Source organism: Lactuca sativa, chromosome 2 (assembly GCF_002870075.4).
Source record: "Lactuca sativa cultivar Salinas chromosome 2, Lsat_Salinas_v11, whole genome shotgun sequence".
Classification (NCBI taxonomy): domain Eukaryota; kingdom Viridiplantae; phylum Streptophyta; class Magnoliopsida; order Asterales; family Asteraceae; genus Lactuca; species Lactuca sativa.
The window spans coordinates 182,388,963-182,406,183 of record NC_056624.2 but is presented as its reverse complement, the minus strand read 5'-3'; the positions used below and the strand labels follow the sequence as shown (position 1 = coordinate 182,406,183).

General features: G+C 34.8%; 1 protein-coding gene and 2 non-coding genes across 3 annotated transcripts; all 3 read right to left on the bottom strand.

Moving 5' to 3' along the window:
• Positions 1 to 4,031: 4,031 nt before the first annotated feature.
• Positions 4,032 to 4,104, bottom strand: TRNAA-UGC (transfer RNA alanine (anticodon UGC)). The gene has a single exon. It is a non-coding gene; the product is annotated as a tRNA-Ala (tRNA).
• Positions 4,105 to 6,341: 2,237 nt separating this feature from the next.
• Positions 6,342 to 6,414, bottom strand: TRNAA-UGC (transfer RNA alanine (anticodon UGC)). Its single transcript has one exon. It is a non-coding gene; the product is annotated as a tRNA-Ala (tRNA).
• A 728-nt stretch (positions 6,415 to 7,142) lies between these two features.
• LOC111920050 (ARF guanine-nucleotide exchange factor GNOM) lies at positions 7,143 to 12,920 on the bottom strand. The gene is made up of 3 exons (XM_023915620.2): positions 12,702 to 12,920; positions 10,982 to 11,756; positions 7,143 to 10,776 (listed from the first exon to the last, which is right to left on the bottom strand). Exons 2-3 carry the CDS (start codon positions 11,696 to 11,698, stop codon positions 7,339 to 7,341), a joined length of 4,155 nt encoding a protein of 1,384 aa, XP_023771388.1. The 5' UTR covers positions 11,699 to 11,756; positions 12,702 to 12,920; the 3' UTR covers positions 7,143 to 7,338.
• Positions 12,921 to 17,221: the final 4,301 nt, after the last annotated feature.

Below are 17,221 nucleotides of genomic sequence, written 5' to 3'. Positions count from 1 at the left end.
CCTACTAAAGATAATATATAAGTAATATATTAAAAATAAAGTCAAAATTATTCAATGGAGTCTAAATGAGAGTTGTAGAGCATAATCTCACCTACGTGTCGATATAAAGAACATCGAAAACGGAGTTCGTATGCGAAAGTTATAAATTTCTGAAGTTCGGGGAGCGAAACCCCAAAACTGTCAGATACCACAACGTGGCAAGCAGTGACACGACGTGACAAGTCTTCTGAAACCTCCGGGAGTCCCCTAGATGCAACTTGTGATGACGCATGCAGTGACGACCAAGCTCACGACGTGGAAAAAGGTGTCACGACGTGGCAAGGGTAGATTTTGCCCTATAAATAGATTTGAAGGGCCAACCGAGTTTGGTTGCTCATTCTCTCATATCTCACCCATATTACATCGTTTTACGCGTAATTTTAACCCCCCGAAGCCCCGTTATCATCCCGAGACCCGAAGCGAGTCCCAAAGCACCGAAGATCCCGAGAAGAAAAGAGTTTCCGAGCCGAAGCTCTGCTTGCGAGAAGCCCGATGTGTGAAGATCTTCCAGATATACCGAAGAATACTACTTCTACAAGTCATAGTGTTGTCCGAGCATCGTCTAATCAAGTGAGTGTGTGGTTACTTTCTTCTAACACATAAATATTAAGTATTTGCTATGAAATACGTGCTATGTGTATAATATAAAGTTGTTTATATGTGTGGGTGTATAGTCCCTTTCATAACCACGAGTATAATACAAGTATTGTTTGAATGTATTGAGTATATGTTTGGGTGAGTGGGTAGTTACTTTCTTCTACCGCGTAGATATGAAGTATTTGCTATGAAATACATCTTATGTGTTTATACATTGTTTGCTTATTTGAGATGAGTGTGGAATGAACGTTTTATATAGTTTTTAAATGAGTTAAACTGTATATGTATTTTATATCTACAAATATGTTGGGTAGAACATGGGTAGATGAGATAGTTGGTATGTGATAAAATGAGGAGGTATGAAAGATGATTAAGAATGACATTGGCAGATGCACCAATTAGAGAATGTCATAAAACTAGCAGATGCGCTTAAGAATAATATCGGTAGATGCACCAAGTAGTGAATGTCGTAATCCTGGTAGATGCGCTTATAGGATAACGTCGGCAGATGCGCCAAATAGATATTTTCATAATACTAGCAGATGCGCTTATAGGATAATCCTAGCAGATGCGCTTATAGGATAATGTCGGCAGATGCGCTAAATAGAGATGTCATAATACTAGCAGATGCGCTTAAGAATAGTATTGGTAGATACACCAATTAGAGAATGTCATAATACTAGCAGATGCATTTATAGGATAATCATGGCAGATGCGCTTATAGGATAATGTCAGCATATGCGCCTAAAAGAGAATGCCATAAACCTGGCAGTCGCGCCTCATAGTGTATGACGTAATCCTGGCAGAGACGCTTAAAGGATGATGTTGGTAGATGCGCCTTATGTAGCAATAGATTTTGTGCTAATTCCTTAGGTCATTCCTTAGGAATAAATGAATGACGGGTAGTTGAATTCTTAGGGTAAAATCCTAAGAAATAAAGAAGATAATGGGGATGGGTAATTGGGTTGATTGTTTGATGGTTGAATATAATAATTATATTATTGTGGGTTGAAAACCCTATATGTTCACCAGACTCCCAAGCCTGACCCACTCAGTTTTCTTTGTATCATAGGTATCGATACGAAGATATATTTCACGGAGAGATTAAAGGAGATGTAAAATCTTTAGTGTAAATAATGTAAGTTTTGTTTATGCTTATGTGTTTGTATCGGAACATGACATCCCGAGATTTTGTTATATAATGAAAATACATTTCTTTAAAGAAATGCTTTGATAAATCTTTATCATATTTTGGGAACAAATTCCGCAACTGTTTTCTTTTAAAGATTACTCTGATTTTAAAACAAAGCATAAACGAATCGGTCTTTTCTGGCCGTGATTTTGGGGTTGTTACACTCTGAAGGTATTATTATAAGGACATCAATGACTAGAAATAACCCTGCACGACTTTTTTACGCTTGTCCTAAAGAGGTATGTGGGAGGAATTAGGGTTTTAGATGAGTGTGTTCTATAGTTATTATCGTTTTTAGATAGGAACAATTGTGATTTATATACCTGATTTTTTTAGTTGTCTTATTTTTTATTGGTTGATTTTGTCACATAAGGATCATCAATTAAATCTAACCCTTTAAACTTGATCCAATGAATGATATTTGATCTCCTTGTTTTTAAGACTTTGGTCTTAAAAAACTTTTGGGCCTCAATTATATATACATTATAAAATAGAAAGATATATTGGAGACGAAAAAAAATTTGAGATTATAATCTGGAGTAGGAACTCCGGAACAAAGACCACAACTCTAGAATGCTATCTTCCGGAACAAGTGATCTTTTTACCAAAAAAAAAATGTTGGTTATTTTTGTTAAAATGATCATTTATAAGGGTTATATTACTCATTTTAGGGTAGGCCCATGGGCCTGGGCGACTACCCCTAGCCCCCAAATGCCAAAGGGCCTACATTTTATATTTGTTATATAATAGCAACCCACTAATTTTAAGTATGTTAGACAAGTTCTTTAAATCCCAATACTATGATGCGTTGATCCAAAAGAGGGAGAGTGGGAGGAGTACATGGCGTGTGTCCAACTTCCAAGGTGACTAAGAAGGCGTCGTGACACTTCAATAATAGAATCTATGAAAAATTCAAACGACGTATCTCCAGAAGCAGCAGTTGATTTTCATTCTTCTATTTCTTATTTAAGATTCAAGATTTCAAGTTAATCTAGTTCTTCTCATTCTCTTCTGATTTTCTGAATTCATCCACAACAACCATTAGTGAATCGAACATTATTTTATAATTGAGACACTGATTGCTTCTCCTTTTTTCACGATTTCAGGAAACTTGAAACTCTATTCTTTCCCTTCTTGTTTTCAATTACCTTTTTCTGAAATACCATCTGTGAATGGGAAGTTAATTAAGTTATCCTATTTATTTTCAGAATCTAACCTAGAGACTAAGATTTAGGGTTAGAGGTGAAATTGATTTCTGATAATCTAATTGTGAATCTTTGTAATTTGTATGTTCTATCGTTTTTTTTTTTATCTTTTGTGAAATTCAATTTTTTTTATGAAGTTATGCAAGTTAGAGACAATCGAATTTAAATATGTTTAGACAATTCTTGAACTCCATTTACTTAATTTTGATTTCTGAATGTCAATTTTCTTAATTTTGATTACTTAATGTTAATATTCTTAATTTTGATTTCTCTGCCTTTCATATATTTAGAATTTTTTGTTGTTGTATTGAGTTTTTTCTAACTGCTTATAAGTTATTGACAATCAACAACATGTACTATGTTAGTGTTATTTATTTTTTTAGATAACCTAAACAAATATAGAATATGATAAATTTATTTAAGCATTTCATCTTTTTAGTAATTTTGTACTTCTATCTTTCTATGAAGGCATTGTACTTTTAGAATTTCTTTATTTAGACATTAAACTATCAAAAACTCATATAATAATAGCATTGGACCTTTAGCTTTTCTATTCCATGGTTGTAAAAATTTAAATGTATTGTTATTATGTGTAAAAATAAGTAATACGGAGTATGTTCTATGTCATTGTCTCGGAAAATGTCTTTATCGTCCATGGGTGATACTTAGCATTGCCCTCAGAAAATGTTTTTATCGCAAAGGGCCTCATTTTTCATTTTGTCCCGACCTTAAATTGTCTTGGATCGAACCAGACTCAATTTCCCTTATTTTTTACATGGAGTATAGTATAACGTTTCTATATTTTATTTATATTGCTTAGGTTTTCGAACTCCCCGAGAGATTAAAGTGTTTTTATTTGGAACTATATTTTTAAGTATACAACGCCTATTATTTGTTATCTTTTATGTTTTTCTCTAAAAAAAATACACATTTGTTGTTACTTTTTAATTAAATAATCAGTCATAAAACGCATGTCGGCATCAAGATAAAATAATAATTGGAGATGCGGGGGATCGAACCCCGTGCCTCTCGCATGCAAAGCGAGCGCTCTACCATTTGAGCTACATCCCCATGCTTTTTTTTTATGTGCAAATAAATTTTATTAATAGTTGCTGGTATGCAAATATTTATGTAATGCTGGCTACGTTGCTCATAAATTTTCTAAAAAAATAAATTCCTAACATTCAATCAACTACCTTTAATGGGAAATTCAAACATAGAAAATATACAAAAGTACAAAACTCTTTTATAGGCTAATAGAAAAGAAAATTTATGAAACCACTAATCCGTTACTATACCAATGCAAAATATCTGCCAAACACTAGACTTTGATAAATATTTTGTGATATTGCCAATTTTTTTGTTAAGAACTCTCATAAACTATAGTTTCAAGGGAAAACAACTAGGCTCAAAATTAACTTGACATTGGTAAAACATTAACATAAATGAATAAATGGTGTTAGGCATTTCAATTGTTATATTTATCTATTTATTGTTATAAACATGGGCGGAGCCAATAGGGGGCTAGTGGGTGTTTTGTCCCCCCTAACACCATTGATATTACTGTATTACCAAACAAAGCCTCCTTTCAATTATATGCTCATCTCCTTCACTCAAATGGTTTATATATATATATATATATATATATATATATATATATATATATATATATATATATATATATATATATATATATATATATATATATTACGATGTACGTCTAAGCTCCCGCTAATCTAAAATTCTAGCTCCGCCTCTGGTTATAACATCATAAAAGAAATGGTAAACCACATTATTTGACCGATTCAAGGTCTCACGTCAACCCGTCTTAAGGCCTAAGTGATCGTTAATCTGTATGATTTGAAGTTAATTATGGAATACTAATCTTTCTTATGCCCGTGCCAAACGTTTGAACATTGAATCTTTTGTGTGGGATTATGCAACTCAACCTCTAGGCTTCCATTGCATGGAAGTATTATAAGTCATATAGGTTAATGGATAGGTTTTTGTTATCAATCAGGTATCTAATGATTGATCATGTACCTAAAGAATTATATGGTTATTATTTTTGCTAATATTCAAGCAATTATGTTTAAATTAGGTATCTGATGATTGATTATTGACTTGTAAAACAGTCATGTTTAAATTTAATCACTGTTTGTCTGGTCTGGTAGTAATGATTCGCAATCGCTTATTATTCTTTCAGATTATATGGACTCATTTACATCGAAAGGAATTGTTCATTTATGATTTAATTAAAATTTATATATAATATTAAATTTGAGTGGTCTTATGAACAATTATTTTTTGTTCCTTTAGATATTTGCCATAGTACTTTGGCATATTGACAATTTTGGTCCCTTGACCAGCTGGTCAGTAGGTGGGTGTGTGGCTTGCATACTGGCTTTTTTCATGTGTTCTTCATGTACAACGTATGATCCACTGCCTTGCCTTAATAGCTCGATAACTTTTAAACAAACAAAAGTCAACGCTTCTAATCTTCTTCTCTGATGGTTTCCCAAAGATGTACAAACCCTCGATTTTTCATCTACTTAGCACTCCACCAGATAACAATCTGTTTTCCCCTCTTTTCTCCAACAAAGTTGATTGGCCACAATTTATTCCACCGTTGGTTCTTGATTTTGAACAATCTCCATTCCGCCTATGATTTTGTTATCCCGGGCGAGACTTTCATACATTCTCTAACACTTGGATTCAGTTGTCACTATATTATGCTTTTAGGGTTGAAACAACACCGTGGAGAAGAACAACGGACCCCAAAATTTAAAATCGGATTCGAAAAAAAAATACAGAAAGTGAACGCAATTTAGTACAACTTGTATTCTTCAAGTTCTGTTGCTGAGTAAACTTTCCTTCTCTGTCGATTTCTCCTATCAGCTTTGGTTATGCATTTTATTTTGTGATTATTGTATTTGGGCTTTTTTGATTATTTCTTTTAGCTCTTTCATCAAACAAGAAAATGAAAAAAATTACCCTTCAAAAAATGGAAAAATGACCCTTCAGATTAATTGCCACAACACATTAATTTTTAATTTTTTGAAGCGTGATTAAACATATTTTGTTAAATTTGTAATTTTCTACTTTTTTATTTTCTTAGACTCGTTTAAATTTCTACTTTTTTATTTCTTAGATTTTTGTTTTTGTTTTTTTTTTTTTAGTAGCTTAAGTTTGTAATTTTCTATTTTTTTTTAATTTGTTAGACTCGTTTACATTGAAAGGAATTGTTCATTTACGATGAAAAAAATTGAGATGCACAGGGTATGGAATTCAAAAACAAATTAAGAAAATGGAGATGCGGGGGATCGAACCCCGTGCCTCTCGCATGCAAAGCGAGCGCTCTACCATTTGAGCTACATCCCCTTTGTGCTGTTCCTTATACAACATTAATTAATTACTTAGTTAATCTCAATTAGTGATAGAATTTATGAATAGAAAATTCTAATTAAGTTTATCACTCAATGAAATATTTGCCATAATGACTAAAAACCACTTACTGAACTCATATGAAGTATAGAATTACTTACTGTGTTAAAGATTATTATGTTGCTTTATAAAAAGCAAAAATAATGGAGAAAATAATGATAAGTAGGATGCCTAAAATGTATAATTATGTGTGTTTTGAGAGACAAAATAGAGAATGCATAGAGACCGGCTGTCAAATTTGGTGTAGCCATTATCCATTGGTAAGTATAAACAAGTACGTCAAAAAAATATTTGAGAATTAGAATGTGTTTTATTCAAGAATCAAGATCCTCTTTGGATTATCGAATAAGCCATTACATTATAATCCGAGAAAAACAATAGTCTAGCCACATTGTCTTAAGGTTAATATTTCAACAATTTCATTATTCATCAAAATCGTCACCAAATTCACAATGACCACCACATGAAATCGAATATATTTTTTTTCATACAATCCACACTTTTTTTGAAGTTTAGAACAATAGCACTTAACATTTCTTCAACGTTTTTGAAGTTTAGAATAATATCATTTAACATTAAAACGTTTAAAACAATAGCACTTAACATTTCTTCAACGTGGCCCCAATACAGGGGAAGAATTTCCAAACAACGATATGAAATCACTATTTGTACAACTTTCTCGCTAATTTACTTCATAAATGTCAAGTAAAACAATGTATGCTCTCACCATTTCTCTCTACCTTAACATAGGCCAAATATCCAACAAAATAAAACCCTCTAAACATCTCCAAACATTATACAGCCTAAGTAAGTATACAACAAAATTCCAAATATTCATAACACAAAACACAAGTAAACGTTTCAAGACACAGGGAAAATCTCCGCCTGCAAATTAGGCGCGATATTTTTGACATGTAACCAAGTCAACTGCCAAAAACTATCTGACCCAACCGAATCACTCTCAACAAGAATTCCATTACCTTTCATCACAACCAAACTCTCCTTCAAAAGCTCCATCACTATCTCATGAATCTTATCACTCGTTTTCCCCCTAATTTTCACCTTCATAAACCTCTCCAAACAACTCAAAACCCCTATCCACACTTTACAAAACGACACCAACCGACAAAGACTCGGTAACGAATACAAAAACACATTCAACAAAAGCTTCACACATAAAACAGCCGTACCTTCCATGTTCCGATACTCTTTCGTTGACTTTTCTTGCACGATTTCTAACAACTCACTCGCTAAAGTGAAAACCACCAAATCGAAACACTGGGCCCACATTTCGTCTTCAAGATGAATCCCGTCCAAACCCGTTAAACACTTTTGCAACGTGAAAACCGCGTGATTCCTAATTTCTTCTCGCGGGTCTAGACACACTTTTTTTAAACTTTGTAATAATCTCAACCACATTTCTCCAATATCTTGATACACTTTATCAGCAGCTTCACCTTCTTCACCTTCACTAGTGGCACGAGACCATTTCACTAGACAGATAGCTGATCCAGACATTAAGTCCAACGACTTAAGTGATCGAGACGTTTCTCCTACGCGTGACTCGGCAAACTGCCGAGCTGCATTGACACATAGGACGAAATTTGCGGGGAGGAGATGTGTGCCTTCAAACATGATGAATTCTAGGGTTTGGAATCCGGGGTCGGAAGCTTCCGGATGACATGCGGTGATGGAAACGAGAGAAGTGATTGTACGCCAACCGAGGTGGGATTTTATCTGTCGCGCGTTTGCTTTTACTAAACGCATGATTTCTTGTGTGATGTGTTCACAGTATGCATCGGCTACACGTGCATCGAGTTTTAGGATAAGTTGAAGGGATTTTATAAGGTCGTCTGTTAGATTCTCCTTGTACGGAAGAAGTCGCTGACAAATCCGGATTAAACCAAAAACCGCTTTTTCAACTAACGTACTCGGCATTACTGCTGACTGGACAATATTTGAAATATAACCGAAAACATTTTCCCATAACAGCATGATTCTGTCGCGGTTGTTTAACGTCACGGTGATTAGTAATTCCAGACAGAAAACCGAAGCTTCTTCGTTTTTGTTTTGGCCCACGGATAAAATGAGAGCCCGGGTGAGATTCAAAAGAGAATCAGATTGAAGAAACTTACTCTCGGTGAAAATGTTATTCACGTGACAACTTTTTACAGTTTCGACAGCGCGTTTGTGGGCTTCGAGATGTTCTTGAGAGGGTTGTGGGGCGGGTTTTTCCATATCGTAGTAGAGAAAGTCACTGAACCGGCCCATGAGGCCCGATGACTTTCGCGAATGGGAAGCAAGGACAGCTGGCGGTGGCGGTGACAGAAGAACAGATTTTCCAGGATCTTCGATTTGGTCTGAATCGTTAGCTGTGTCGGTTGCTAAACGGGTCGGAAGAAGACCGAGTTTGTGTAAAGTCAAAATGCAGTCAACCGTGTTTCTCCAACCGGACCTTATGTAATCACCATAGGTGTTTGCGATTGTGAAAACACCGATAGTTGCTTTCATAGCTTTAGTATCGTTACCGAACGCGAAAACCGGTTCTTCCATAGACACGGGAGTTAAAAGGTTTGTGAACTTGGATAGAGCCACAAGTAACCCGTCGATGACATCATCGAGCTGATAACACCCGGCGATTTTAGCAACTTTTAAGAATCCGTCTATACATGTTTGCAACACGTCGTCTTGTTCCACAAGATCGAGAACCACCGATAAAGCAGCAAGAGTCGGGCCAGACAAAATAGCAAACATTTCGTTGTTAATTTGTTCACCCGAATCGCAAACGATATACGGAACGGTTTGTCTTGATTTGTGAAGGAGCCCGACCCAGTTATCATGGGTCATGACCCCGGCACCCTGTGCCGGGGTCATACGGATCTCGTTTTCACAAATCGAGCTGTACAGCTCGGAAAGATACTCGCGTGGGAGATCATTCCCCCCGTTTATTCTCCGGTTGTTACGGATAAAATCTTCTTCGGTCATCTTTTTCTTCACTTGTGGACTGTGTCTGTCTGTGTTAAGTAATATTAGGGAATAAGACAACAAAAGTGCGGCGTCTTTGTTCGCGAATATATCCGGTGATTGCTCGTAGAATTGATCGGCGAAAGCCTCGACAAATCTCTGAATCTTTTGGGCTTCACCGGGCAATCTAAAAGTTTCTAGAAACACACGTAACGCGATGTCTAAGTTCATGTCATGAAAATCAAACGTTTTAGCAAATTCTAGAAGGACATCGACATTGAACCGATCGTGGTTTCCCAAATAGTCGCCAATAAGAATCTTATCCAATCCGGTTGTGTACCTTAAAAAACACGCGACACTTACTGGATCAAGTGTATCGGGTAACATACGCATTCCTTGAAGAAACTCAAGACCCTTTTTAGGATCCGTATTGAAATGATCCGACCCAACTGATAACTTTTTCTTCATGTGTTTCGTTTTATGAATATACGGTACCCAACAACCCGGGTTCTCATAATTTTCACATTTCACCTTCCAAAATGGCTCATTTTCAGGATCTGGAACAGCATGTTCCGATACTTGAACTTCACAATTCCCGGTGATTTTTTCGGAAATGCAATTTGTCATGGCGATTAATCCTTCGAGAGCAAGAACATGAATAGCGGTCAACGGGGTGTTGACCGGAAACGCGCTTTTTGACAACAAGTTGACTAGATCTTCAAAGATATTGCTACACGAAATGTCGCAATCGTAATTGGTGTACATTTCATAAATAAACATCGGTTGCCTACAGAGATCAACAATAGTTTCCATGGCAACTTCCTGTTGTTGATATTTAGCTCCGTGTTTGTTTTGTGCAATTCTCATGAGCACAGAAGAAAAGAAAGCTTCCAGTTGTAGCTTCAGCTTTGTTCTTAGAAGATGGTATAGATTCAAAACAATGCTACACACAGTAGAAAGAATCAGCGGACTTGGGGACAAGCCAAATTGGATTAAGCTATGGAAAAGATCATTCTCCACCAAAGTCAACAACTCAGGGTGTTGACCAAGAGAGGCGCCACCTAACTCGACCACCGAGTTAATTAATCCCAAGGAAAATAAAGGAACATCTTCATCGTATGATAAGGAGTTTGACCTGAGACCGGGGCCCACTCTTGAATTCTCAACTGCAGTTAAAAGAGAACAAAGAAATTGGAATATTTCCACCATGCATGGAACCCCGTATGGTTCTGTTGTAAGGAACTCCTTTGTGTGACCAATTCTTTCATCCACTTTAACTGCAAGCATATCAAGATTTGTAGCACCTTCAGTTTTTGAACTAATGTAACCGTTTTCCTGTAAGCAAAAGTGTAATTAAAGTTAGTAATAATCTTAAAAAGAGAAAATTAATGACCTTTAATCATAGGGAAAATTGTAGGATATAGCAATGTACTTTACTCTTTTTACCAATATAGGATAAACATAAAGTACATTGTGAATTTTGGTAGTGAGAGTAAAGCACGTTGCTATTCCCCATTTGCTATTAATGATATGTCATTACCTTTTCATTCACATGTGGTGTAGCAACATTGGGAAGATGTGAGAAAATACATCTGACTAACTCATGCAAGGTCTGTCTTGCTATCCTTTGTAACAGTTCACCTTTAGAGCTTGCTTGATGAACTATCTGGAAACACGTGTTGACCATGTCACATACATGTTGGTTACTTAATTTAACAGATGCTTTGTTCTTCATGCAAGCAAGGAGAACTTGAAGTATTTTGACCAATACGACTTCTTCAGATGCAGGATCTGTTACTTCAAAGCGACAGCTTGTGACTGCATCAATGATTTTATGCAATGCATCGGCTACATTGACAGTGTTTAGATGAAGGACTTCAAGGGTTATGAATTTGTAGATTGAAGATAAAGCAACACCAGTGATTGGTGCACTGGTTTCATCGGATTGGATTACATCTAAAAAGGGTTGTAAATAGAGGATGGGATTGATGGTGTGCCATTGGGTTTGCCATGAGAAGACTTCTCTTCTTATTTCTTTGAAGGATTTGATAAGGGAACGGTCTATTTGATCTTCATCTTCAATATATTGAATTCCCCACCTTACGTTTCTTCTCATGACTGATAAAACTGCACCAATTTCGGTATTTATAATAAATGCTGAAGGACTTCTGAGAGGTGTGCAGGATGTGTCCATGGGTTCTTGAGCAAGGGTAATGGCTTCGGATTCTTGACTTGGGCACCCCATCTTTTCAAGCATTGAGATACTGTTATTGATGAAGTTTACATTGAACTCTTTATGGGAAGGAAGAAGAGTTCTGAAAGTTCAAATATTGAATAAGAACATGATGAAGTCAGATACATTGTAAGATTGGAAGCATATATATTTCTACGCAAAAGAGTTCATTAAACAAATTCATGTGGCCCTAACTTTCCATGTAAATGATTTAATAACAAGAATTACAGTAATTTCTCCATGTCAATCTTGGTCAACCCTTAAAACCACCAAAAGTCTCATTTTGTAACTGATGCAGTCTGAGTGTGAAAACTTAACAGTTTTATTGAAATATACTAGGAGATTTCACTCATCATTTTTTACAATATAATAACTAGTGAAAGCACAAGCTTTCTTCAGAGTAAGCTACATTACTAATGTGCAACATTCCATCAACTAACAGAATCAGGTATTCTGTATAACTGTAATGTGGTATACCTATCCTTGTGGGAGAATTGTCCCAAATGCAACATCAAACAGAATCCTTTTATCTGTAAATTGTTCACGAAATGAAGCCATAAAAATCCTCCAAACTCTAACCTATCACCATTCCTTTCCCCTATATTCAGAGCAACTACCTATTAAGTATAAATCAAATGTAAACTTGCTAATTCAGCACAATGCACGTATGCTGCCAAATAAAAGCTTCTTATGATCACATCACTTCGTGTGTCTAATTGGTACAATTAGTCAAACTGAGCTAATTAGGATAAATCGTTCTCGATTACATCATATTAAGAACCTCGTTCCTGTTGTAAATAAGTTCAATCAGCATAAAACACCGAAATCCTCACCATATTCAGCTTAATCAGCGACTTCATTTGATTTAATTATAAAACAAGCATCTATCATTACAGATCCCACGCTATCAATGTTCAACGATTTGCATGACCAAATCAGATTTCATCAATCGACTTAAAACTGTGACGTGATTCATAAAAGGCATAATTGAACAGCGTAGATCGGGGAAGACAAAGAAAGAGTTTACCGTTTTCAGCATCCTCCGATAAGGCGAGAGGTATCCGACGGCGACGGGTACCTTGCCCACTCACAGGGTGATGATATTGAGAGCTGAGATCTTCCTCCTGATTCTGTGTAACAGGAAAAGCCAGATGTGTTTGCAGAGATCGGCGTCTAGCTCAGGGTTTGGCTTATTTCTCTTTTTGTTTCAAGTGAATTTTCAATAAAATCGAAGTAATGGGCTAATTGCGAAAATACCAAAAATGGAGAGTGTATAAGATAAAATATGAGACTTTTAAAACTTATAAAATAATCATATATATTGTGTTAAATAGTTTTTCAAAAAGAGATTGCAAAATTATTTTTTGAGCTGGTCTTATTATGAAAATATTTCAAAAAGAATTAACTAATTTGCTAATATTCTTCAAAATATTTAAATAACACACATAGTTTTCGAAGTAACAAAAGTTTTTGTAATTTCAAATTTTGCGAAACAGCTTGTAACATAGTAAAGCTCATCATCCTTTTGATTCGATCATTATGTTGTCACGTTGTAAAAAGTGGAACATGTCTTTTGATCTTGAATTTTGTTAATACATTATAAAATAAAAAAACAATTATATAGTGTACTAAGTGTGAAACTCGTGTGCTACACGGGTTGATTAAAAAAGTTATATATAAAGATATAAATTTTAAATATTTTTTTAAAGAAAACATTAAATATCAAAGTGTAAACATTATAAATTTTTTAAAATAAAATTTCAAAATATATATACAAACAAAATGATGAATAAATAAATAATTCAATTTATATTAATAAAACAAACTACAAAAAAAATAATTATATTTTGACCAGATAACAAATTTTTTAGTTTGTCAATGAAAAATAACAAAGTTTGAATTTTTATATTGACTATTTTGTCTAAAATAACAATAAACTTTAAAAGAAACATGTCAATTTTAAATTATATATGTTTTGAAGGAAACATATTAAAATTTCAAAATATAAGAAAACAAATTAATGACACATTGATTACTTTCTATAACATAAAAATTAGATAGTTAATTATGAAAATTAAAAATTACTACAAAATGCCAAATGGAAATTAATTTTTAAAAATTAACCACAAAATTACATGTGTCTAAATGCATAAAAAGTTGACAAGTGGCAAAAAGTTTTAACACACATGGGTGTATTTAAAATAATTAAATATTTATAAATATTTGAGAAATTTAAATTTATAAGAAAAATGAAAAAATATTGAATTACTAAAATTAAAATGTATTTTTTTTCTTTTTTAAATTTAAACAAATCATTTAGATAAAATAATCAAAACAAATTAATCACATTTTATTTTAAAATTTTAAAATTATAAGGAAAGTCCATTAATGAAATTGATATGCATTTATTATTAAATTTAAATACCATATGAAATTTAATAAAATAGGAAAACCACAAAATTACATATGGAATAAAAATTAATTCAAAATAACCACAAAATGACATATGGCAAAATGAATGAGAGTATGACAAGTGGCAAAAAGAACCTTCATTTATTAGAGAAGATTGAATTAGTATGTTTGTACGTCAAAATTTTATACAACTTACTATTAAATTTATATGACTTGTACAAAATCTATGTTTTTATCATGCATTACATATTAATGTTTTTTATAGGATTTAATTTTAAATATTTTTTACATGATTTAATTTTCAATTTATTTTTATAAATATTTACCATTGAGCTATGTTTGTATCATCTTTACCATCCAACACCATACATTCTCACAACCATCATCAACCTCTCACTACCAATCATCCACCTCCAACAACAACCCTCATCACCATTAGTCACCACAACCATCAATCTTCATAATTCACCACTACCAAAAAGATAATCTAAAATTAATTTTAACTTGTAACATTGATTCAAAACTCTCAACGTTCAACCTAAAAATTAATACAAACTCGTATACAAACGCTAATTGCGTCATTGAACGGAAGTTGTTACTGATGACGAACACTCAAGAATAAAAGGGTGAGAAAGGGATGTGGGGTAGTGATAATTTTCGTAAAGTAGCAGGAGGGGGAGTGGAGTAGGGAAAGGTGTGAGCCATGATAGGAGGTATGTCGACGGTAGTAAAGCGAGGGAGCCGAAGGATTTTCATCGAAGAGGAAAATGAGAATATTCTACGCTTGCACTGTTTTTTTTTAAATGAATACGTAAAATTGTGTTTTCTTTCTTTGGAATTGTGTTTGTAACACCATGTTTCCAGTCATTACTTATTTCAGGCTTTGGGTCTTAAGGAGGCAAAGTTTAATCCTTGTGGAATGAGGTAATGATGGTTAAGAGATTTAACCCCTTGAATTATGTTTTGAGCCAAATGGTAGAAAGGGAAAAGTCATAGACCGGGTTCTTGCATGAAACATTGATTTTTGTTCGAGAAGTTTTTTAGTCCTTTAGATAATATTGTAGAGCTATTTAATACCTTTCTGTGGATATAAAGATAATCGAAAACGGAGTTGGAATGAAGAAACTATGACCGTTAGACGTTAGAAAGGTTTTGGGCTTAGTCTAGTGCGTTGGACGTATAGGATGTACGTTGGGCGTACTAGGCATCCCTGGTACACTGGGCGTACGCGATCAGAACCCAAACCATATTTTCATGGTTTGAACCCTATTTAAGCTCCTTAACTTCCCCAGACTCATTCCACTCTCAGCCTCCACCTTTCCAACGCCCTCCCTTGAAATCTTAACCCTGGTTTGAGCCTTGTGAGCTAAAGGAGTTTTTGAGTGCTTTGGAGTGTTCTTGGTGCATCTTGGAGAAGAATGAGCTCATTGGAGAATTGTTAGTTGCTTTGGAGCTTGTAGATCCAGTCCTTGTTCACCTTAATCTTTCTTCTGGAGGTATAAAGCTTGAATCTTGATGATGCATTTGTTAGATCTAGCTATTTTTGGGTGTTGTGAACTTTTGGTCACGTTAGTGCATAATGTTTAGATCTTGAAAGTTTGTGACCTTATTATGGATAAAGTTGCAAACTTTATCCATCTAAACATCATTTTGATTCAGATCTGAAGGTTGGAAACTTGGACTTAATGGAATAAGTTGAGAAAGATGCACTTTTGGTCCCCTTGTGACTTAAAGACTAGATCTTGGTTGTTTAGACCATTCTAATGGATAAAGTTGGAAACTTTATCCATTATGGAGCTATTAGGAACCATAAAAATATGATCTTGGTCATTCTATATCTTCTATGCAAGAGTTATGATGTCTTAATGGATTAATAAGTTAGGGTGTTAGCTTTTCGACCTTTTTTAGCCATGGAAAGTCATAAAGGTGGAAACTTTATGACTTAAGTCGATGTTTTGAGTCTAGATCTGAGCTCTGGACAAAAGGTCTTAAGGGATAAAGTACTTAATAGAATGTTGGAATCAGCCAGCGTACGTCGGGCATAGCTAGGAGTACGATTGGTGTACTGGACTTGAATCGCGTACGTTGGGCGTACGTAACCAATCTTGGACTTTGACTTTCATTAATTTCCATTGACCGTTGACTTTTGACAAGGTTTGAATTTGGGTCAAGCTTGAGGATTTTGGGCTATTGATGAAGATTTTATATGGTTCTGGTGTTAGTGGATTCGTGGGTGCAAGCAATGTAGAAAAGGGATCGTATCGCAGTGTTTCAGAGTTCTTCGATTCAAGTGATTTTTCCTTACTGTACTTATGGGTCGAAGGCACCAATGTCAGCCCACTAGGTTATGTATCTTCGTATATGGGTTGTTGTTATGCTATAGTGGTCTGTTAGATCTGTATCATGGTATGTAGGATGTTGTTATGCGATAATAATCTGTAGGTCTGCCTATTTGTCAGCTGACTTGTTATATGTTTATATGATACATATGTTGATATAGTGTGGTTGGGTTGAGACTGTACTGCTTTGTGTTGTCAGTCAACAAACCCGAGGCAATCCAACCGGTAAGTTGTGGGCCAGGACAATCCAACCGGGAGGTTGTGGGCCAAGGGTAATCCAGTCAGGAAGTTGTAGACCCAATATGTAGTATGTATGGCAATCCAACAGGGGAGGTTGTGAGCCAGGGTAATCCAACCGGAAGGTTGTGGGCTAGGGGTAATCCAACTGGGAGGTTGTGGACCCGAGGGTATTCCAGTCTGATGACTGATTAGACCCAACATGCATGATTGCATATGTTATATGTTTGTGTGGTGGTACTTTAAGGAACTCACTAAGCTTCGTGCTTAAAGTTTGGTTTCATGTTTTCAGGTACTTTAAATAATCGGGTCAAGGCGAAGGCTTGATCCTACACATCCTTCAGTTTTTATGAAATTTGATTTTGGGATGCTCTGATTTGTGACTATTAACAATTTGGAAACCATGTTTGTAAACATTTATGGTTTTGGGTTGTTTTTGAAAAATGAAAAATTTACCAGAATTTTGGGATGTTACAACATTGGCTGGAAAATATGACCGGAAATTTTATGATGGCAGGAAAAGATGAAAATGACAAAATATGTACATAAGTTAGTTAAT

Bases quoted from the DNA above. Each gene is read 5' to 3' on its own strand.
- LOC111920050 (XM_023915620.2), bottom strand. From the start codon at position 11,698: ATGCTTGAAAAGATGGGGTGCCCAAGTCAAGAATCCGAAGCCATTACC. The intron at 10,777-10,981 runs GTAATGACATAT...TTTTGCTTACAG, and splicing joins CACCACATGTGAATGAAAAG to GAAAACGGTTACATTAGTTC.